Here is an 8,361-nt window from a genome sequence, read left to right as displayed (position 1 = left end):
AGTGTGGTCACTATGGGGGATAATAGTCTAGTCTACCATGAAACTTAGTTAGCACTATTATAAATCTTATATAAGTCATTTCTAGACCATCTGGACTCCTAGGCTATCGCCCACGTGGATACAAGGATATGTGCTCACGCTTTTCATCCATGGCTACTTCTCATAGTGAGGGTTGTACATACATAGCCTAAACATCATAATATGAGGGTGGAGCATTAATATCTAATGTATAAGTTCTCGTGTATTCTAATCCTTTATGCAAATTATGGGTTGGGTTCTAGTTAGGTACCATTTGTGCAAAAAGATGGATTTTTCTTCATTATTGCAATTTGCAACCTTATAGAAAATAAATTATTTTAACATTTAGCATCCCTTTCTTTCTATTACATCCTTCATCAATGTACTCTTTCGGCATCATATTTTAATGCTTGGTGCCTTTGTCTATACATGAGAGTTAGTACGTGGGAAACCTACACATCACTACCAGAGCTTATCGAGTGTTGAACATTTCACATAATAATCTTTCTATGATTTTGATGTGGAGCTTGATATCTAAATGGTACATGGTGAGATAAGATGATATTGCTATGCCCCCCAATTTGTTTTTGGTTGACTACACGACCATCATCTTACATATAATAAATGGATCATCATATTACATATAACAAATGGATCAACTTTAATCTATCTTTAGATGTATAGCCATTTTAAAATTCCAAATTCCTTACACCTACATAATATTTTAATTAACATTAAAATAAGTATATTTATCAATGGTTATAGAGGGACATTCTAATAACTCCAAATAATGATGTTCAGGAGACATGCTTCCATAATACTAATTTATCTCAAATGTTTTTTTTCCAACAATAACCCAAAAGCAAACTAAGGATATTATTGATAATTATAAAATATCAATCATAAATGGTAAACTTTGTGTCTAATATGTATATCCTAATTACTAGAATAGAATGTAATGTACCAAAATGATGTAAACGTTAGCCTACTAAGAAAACTCTAGGTCTTGTGGGTGGCTAGACAGACTATCTTTAAATGTGATTAATATATTCCCAATCTTTAGAATGATCTTACAATACACTATATAATTGGTCCATATGCTCTATTGAGTTGTTTTGTTTCTTTAATGATCAAAATTACCGATTAATTACCATGGGTTTTTTTAATTGTTTAGTTTATTTGTTGATGTTCTCTCTAGTAGAGCTATTTCAAACATTTATAACATGGAACTTCTTTTGAGCTCTAGGCTTTTAAATGTTGTGTGGGTTTGTAACTATTTAGTTGATTTGTTAATGTGCTCTACTTGATCTTATTCAACATCTCATTGATGCAAAAGAATTTCTCTTAGTTTTCACACTATATATTAGGGTCCTCTTTTATTCAATTAATTTGACTCATTGGCACTAAAATTTGTGATGTGGGCTTGCATATGTTCATTCTTTCATTGTGGATAGTAAATGGAATTTAACAATGATATTTTTAGTAAGCCACAAGGTTAATTTGACATGATAAATAGTATATCACAAGATTTATTTGTAGTATTATGGATGGTCAATTTTATGTGATTATGCTACTTTTCAATCTCAATGGTAAGCTACATTTGCTGATATTTTTTAGGCACATTTTTAGAAGTCACTTTGACTTCATTACTTCTTTGATGATATCACATTGAATGCATTACTGAGGTTTTTTATACAGTTATAGGCATAAGCCTTTATGTTAATATATTTTAACACTAGCCTTGCAATGAAGCCATAAAAGTGGCTCAAACCCAATGAAAAGTTTTTGACAAGATTGATTTATGAATTTTAAAGAAATGGAAAGGAAAATTGACTCAAAATTATAGAAAATTTACTTGAGTATGCTTAGTTAGCGAGCATTTATGATTTTTTTGGAAAAAAAACATGTATCTATAGCAAATTTATAATTTTTATAAAAATTAAAAAAAGTATAAAAATGTTTTATTTGCCTTGCCTTTGAGGATAAGTACATAAAAATATGTCTTCAATTGATGGAGAGTACATGTCAATGGATTAAATAAATATAGAATATTTTTTTATTGTATTTATAGCATGATTTAAAAAATAGTCTTCAATTCATGTGGAAGGTGTTTCTAGAGCAAAACTATGTCTTCAATTTATGTGGAAGGTACACACACATGTCTATGGATTAAATAAATATATAATATATATTTAATTATATTTGTAGCATGCATGATTTAGGTGTTTCCAAAGCAGAACTTTAATAATATACCTTTTTTGTAAAAAGTGTCTAGATGGGACCATGAGAAACAATGTTTTGTACACTTTTTTGGTCACTGACATTTTTTTGGTTGCTGACATTTTTTTGGTTGCTAATATTTTATTTCCATTTAATATCTTGTGATGAAAGTATTTCCTTGTATTTTTTTAACAAGATATACTTAAAGAAAATGATTTTTTTTACAAAAGTATGTGTAAGCCACAAAGTTGGGTCTTTTTTACAAGCCCAATGTTAGTATTCAATTCATAAATGTCTTGTTTAGTTCATGTTTATGAGCATATTAATGCGAGTGGTGCTAGGGGTGGCTAAGAAGCTGCAATTGATGTCATGTGATGTTGATAGCTATCTAGCGAAGGTGAGTGGCAGGCCATCAGTGCCCATCAGTGCCACCTTCATTACTTTTGCCTAGCCCTTTTTATGCAAGGTGATGCTCGACCCTCCCAAGCACTATTGATTACATCACCACAAAAAGCCTTGTCATGAACCGTAATGGTTGCCCACTATCACGCTCAAGGAATCTCATAAATAACTCCATATACATACATGACAACTCATTTGCACTTTCTTTGACCTCCCAAGCTCTTTGATTTTCTACCCACCTATGGCTATTTGAAAGGCTTTATTTACCATCACGCATGGCCCTTGGTCATTCCTATTTCATTTCCAATTACCATCACGCATGGCCCTTGGTCATTCCTATTTCATTTCCAATTACCATCAAAATAGAGCACCTCTAGGCTTCTTTGCACAATATATGTATATAGATAGCTAGTGTTGCTTAGCTTTTATCTTGTAAACACATCCACGCACGCATGCATGCATGCACACGCACACACACGTGCATAAATGCATGTACACGTTTGCACATATACACATAGATATATGTAGAGAGAGAGAGAGAGAGAGAGAGAGAGAGAGAGAGAGAGAGAGAGAGAGAGAGAGAGAGAGAGAGAGAGAGAGAGAGAGAGAGAGAGAGAGAGAGAGAGAGAGCTCACTATGTGTACAATGTATAAAACTAATAATTATTATTACTCATGAAAATTTTCAATACTGTGGCTTTTCGATATATTTTTACATTCCTTGCAAATTGTGAACATGAGAAAAATAAGATCATGCCTCAAATTTCATAAGTTCTTATTGATGTTTTTCGCTTGAATCTATTTACCTACCTTGATTATCTATGTGGCTGTTTGTTTCTTTTCATTTGAATACATAAAAGTGTTTGTAGACTTAAAAGTGAGTCTTTGTAGAAAAACACAATGAAGGTGAAATTTTTTTCATGCATTGTTATGATTGCACCGATGCTACAATCCTTATTCTTGATATGGATCCACAATGATCATGGGCCCTTTAAAAGTCCTTTGATCATTTTTAAAAACTTTTCTATGTACATTTGGAATCATTCCCTTTTCAGCTCAAGTAGAGCTTTGTTTTATTGTACAACCACTTTGTCATCCTCAAAGTGTCTTGTTCTGGTTATTTTGTGATTCATTCTTTTAGTCCTATTGTGCAACCCAATTTGTGATCATTGCTTCTAAGTGAAATTTTAAATCACAAAGATTGGTGCCTTCAAGATGGCCACTCATCATTCTTATGACTTAAGAACTTGTACTTACTTTAAGAATTAGAAAAGAAATAGAAAAAGTCGGGGGCTTCTTCATGTCATCATGCTGATTCAACTCTTTGAGAAAAGAAGAAACCCACTATGTGTAATATTTTTCCCAATATAATTCATACCAACCTACATTCACACCCCCAGCCGCAACATATCAATATTCAAGTATAATGCTTCTGTGGGTTCACTCCTCCATGAAAACCTTCTATAAATTTGGATATATTACCCTTTTGAGATCAAATTTATATATTTTTCCACTTCACACGTGCTATCTTACATATTCGAGGTTTCACCCCCCTCCCTCCCTCCTTTATTCTATCGACGTTTTCTTCTTTTAAATTTCTCATACTGTATGCGTGTGAAGCTTGGACTTCCAAGTACGTCAGCCTAAAGTTTCCTCTGTATGTGTGTGTGTGTGTGCATGCGTGCACGCGTGTGTGTGTGTGTGTACGCGTGTGTGTGTGTGTGTGTACGTGCGTGCGCACATGCACATGTGCGTGCATGTGTGTGTCTCTCTCGTATGTACTCACATGTGCAACTTAAAGTAAAGTATACTCCCTAGTTGATAAATTGTACAAAGTATCAATGTTAGATCATTTAAGCATTTTTTATTTTTGGACCATGTTGTAAAGTCTTTTGTGGTATTGTATGTCACTACATGAAAACCAACATGTATCAAGAAGCCAATCTCTCTATATTTTGGAGCTTTACTTCAAATTCGGACTTAATAAAACTGGCCCATTTGAGACCAAAATTATAAATCTTATTTCTACATTTTCAAATTAAGAACGATCTTATTACGTAACTTTTCCTATGGGTCCATAGGAACCAAACCCCTTATTGAATTGACATGCTATTTCACATATTCCTTGGTGAACCCCTTGAGGTGTGTCCAGCTCAAATTCCAATGATGGTTACCTTGAGAACTCATCTAGTTTTTTCGATTGAGATGAGGGTAGAAGGTTTTGAGGATCTAGGTTTGATGTGAACCGTGGGGAAGTTGAAAACCACGAGCTGAGTTCGCCAAATGCATCTTAAAAATAGCCACATTGTCTATAGTGTGAGAGTCTGAATTTGGTATGCTAATAATGAGTTCAAATTATCTTAGTCCAAAGGCTGTGTGTACTACACGGGCCACCTGTCATTGCATTGCAAGTGGAGGGGTGCTTTTGCGAAGTGGGTCATTGACTTCGTCGTACACACGCGGGCTTTTCTCTATGGTGGAATGCTTATATTTTTAGGAAGGGGGGGCGACTGCGCATGCAGCAAGCGGCGATGGCTCTTCACTTCATGTTTCTGCTGGTGATCGTCAAAGCCTGCTGCAGCTCCTCTTACAGTGGTGCCTATGGCGCCAGAATTCCCTTCTCTGATTCTCTCAAGGTAGATCCAGGCTTTGCAAATCGGAGCCGTGTTGCTGCTCCGCGGAGCCGCGTTGTGAAGCAGCAACACAGTTCTACGTCTTACAAGACCTCCGTCTTCGCTGGCCCCGGCCAGTTCATGACGTCTCTGTCCATAGGGACGCCGCCCGTAAGCTTCACGGGCATCGTAGACACGGGCAGCGACCTGGTGTGGCGCCAGTGCAAGCCCTGCAGGAAATGCTACCCACAAGCAGTCGGGGGCACCACCATCTTCGACCCCTCGAAATCGCCCACCTATAGAAAGGCCTCCTGCAGGGACCCCCTGTGCGCTGCAGTCGGAGGCACGTGCAGCAGCCGCACCTGCGAATACACGAGCAACTACGACGACCCTCCTGCCTACACACAGGGAGACTTGTCCTTCGACACGCTCACCATTTCAGACGTGGCTGGTAAACCTAGGCTGTTTCCTAGATTTGCTTTTGGCTGCAGCCATAATAGCCACGGCCCTTACAATTTCGCAGGGTCGGGCGGAATAGTTGGGCTAGGGCAAGGCCCGCTGTCTCTCCCATCTCAGCTCAACGTGCGCAAATTCTCCTACTGTTTACGCAGCACCGCAGACAGCTCCCCATCGCTTACCAGCCCACTCTTCTTGGGCCACGCAGCCAGCCTAGGCGGCGCCCACGACGTACAGTCCACCACCATCCTCTACACCGACACCCCCGTCTACAACGTGCTGCTCAAGGGTATCAGCGTCGGCGGCAAAAGGCTCAACATCTCCACCAAAGTCTTCCAACATGGAGGCGTCATTGTCGACTCCGGCACCACCTTCACTACCCTAGCGCCGCCTGCCTTCAATGCCGTTCTCAAGGCCTTCCGCTCCCGCATCTCATTGCCTCGTGCCCATGGCTCCTCACCCCGTAACCTTACCCTCTGCTATTATTCCACTGGCCCCGTGCCTTCCCTCGCATTCCACTTCCATGGCGCCAGCTTGTATCTCCCATCCCAGAATTATTTCATCACCATCGAGGGTCTGTTCTGCTTGGCCATTCTAAAGTCAAGCGATAGTCAATCCGTCTTTGGCAATGTCCAGCAGCAGAATTACCATATCCTCTACGACCTTGACGCTCGCCTGATTTCCTTCAAGCCGGCAGCTTGCTGATCTCTAATGAAGGCCTCCGCGTCCTAAACTCGACTGATACACACATATAAGACCTATACTGGATGGTTACATCGCCACTAACACTAATATTAACACAGATATAAGAACTATATTGGCCTGATTTCCTTCAAGCCAGCAGCTTGCTGATCTCTAGTGAAGGCCTCTGCATCCTAAACTCGACTAATACACAGTTATAAGACCTATATTAGATGGTTACATCGCCACTAACACTAGTGTTTGGAAAACATAATTTACATAACGTAAGACATATATATTTCAAAAATTGGAGGTTTAAAAACTAAAATCTCCCAACTATTCAGCACTTCTTAGGACCATTAAAATATCAAACTTTTTTATTTATTGTTAACCAGAGAGAAACTTGTACAAAAGGTGGACTGCCTTTGTTGTAGTTGCTACGTGTGTGTCTATGCATGTGTGCGGTGTGCTGTGTGTGTGTGTGTGTGAGAGAGTGTGTGTGTGTGTGTGAGAGAGAGAGAGAGAGAGAGAGAGAGAGAATGAATGAATGAATGAAAGAAAAACTTGACATCTTATGTACTTTTTGAAGAGAGATTTTGATGGGAGAGAGAGAATGTTAGAAAAACTATGTATTTTGCTGAAGAGAGAGATTTTTAAGAGAAAACAAATCTTATCCTGCGATTTTTATGCTTTGTTTAAGTGAATCTCAAGGATCGTAGGTGATTGATAGAAAACATTTTGAGAGAGAGAGAGAGAGAGAGTGTGTGTGTGTGTGTGTGTGTTGGGACTCTACTATGGTAATGTAGGCCATTTTTTCATTTAAATTGTGAGCCATACACAATATACATAATTGGGAAAAGAAAGGACATAAACGTGGAAAGAAGCTCTAGTCAAAGAGAGGGAATGAGAAATGAACGCTTATCATTGTTGCCACGTGAGAGAATAAAAAAGCTAGACATTTTAGAAACATTATATTTATTGCCAAAATAAGGCCTTGCTTTTACAAAGGTATTTGTAAAGAGCAATTGAAAGTTCTCCGAATCTTTGTTGGGCTATCAAGTACCCATGGTATTCATGGCCTTTATCTTCTTTTGGTTGGGCATTTGTTCATTGGTGTTTTAAGAATGCATATTTTATATATGTGGGCATTTTAATCTCTTGGACACAAAAAGGTCTCAAGGGCTTTATATTTTCATACCCTATGGAGTGTGTGCATTCAAAAAAACTCTCATGTGAATCATGACCACTCAAAATAACACACTTACATTTTTTTTCAATTAAAACATCCGTTATGTAAGTTTATTTCTATAAGTTGTTTGAAACATTTTGACTTAAGGAAGGAGCCTCCATGGTTGCCTTAAATATAATTTTAAGGGAACCCTCATCGGCAAGCACTATAACCAAATTACTATGCATAATAAGAATTTTAGCAATGATTCAAATGCATATGCCCAAAGAGCACTTACAAATTCACCAAACTCAATTTTCTTTCGTGAACTATCAAATACCCATGGTAACCATGGCCTTTATCTTTTTTGATTGGGCATTTTTCATTGGTGTTTTAAGAACACATATATTAAATGTGTTTTCAAATTGGTGTTTTAAGAACACATACTTAAATGTGTTTTAGGATTGGTATTTTAAGAACGCATACCTTATTGGTGTTTTTTATGCACACATGCTTTAAATGTGGTCATTCTAAGAAATAAAAAGGTCTTAGGGGCTTTACTGTACCCTACAAATCATATGCATTAAAAAAAAACTCATCACCTACAAATCATGACTGCTTCAAATGACTCCTCATCCAATTTATATACACTTACATATTTTTGTCCAATTACACATTGAAATAACTCTTATGTATGTTAATTCTATAACTTATTATAAAACATTTGGCTTATGAGAGCCCCCTTTTTGAACCTCTAAGGTTGCCTTGAATATAACTTTCATCCATAAGCACTATAATGAGATTA

At 37.5% G+C, this 8,361-nt stretch overlaps 1 protein-coding gene across 1 annotated transcript; it reads left to right on the top strand.

Annotated features, from left to right (window-relative positions):
• Positions 1-5,170: 5,170 nt before the first annotated feature.
• On the top strand, positions 5,171-6,841 carry LOC147633762 (aspartic proteinase nepenthesin-1-like). Its single transcript, XM_086804481.1, has one exon. It carries the CDS (start codon positions 5,171-5,173, stop codon positions 6,410-6,412), a length of 1,242 nt encoding a protein of 413 aa, XP_086660607.1. The 3' UTR covers positions 6,413-6,841.
• The last annotated feature ends 1,520 nt before the right edge of the window (positions 6,842-8,361 follow it).

This window comes from Cibotium barometz, chromosome 11, assembly GCF_041138505.1.
Source record: "Cibotium barometz isolate CiBa-2024 chromosome 11, ASM4113850v1, whole genome shotgun sequence".
NCBI lineage: Eukaryota > Viridiplantae > Streptophyta > Polypodiopsida > Cyatheales > Cibotiaceae > Cibotium > Cibotium barometz.
This window is presented reverse-complemented; position numbering and strand designations above follow the sequence as displayed.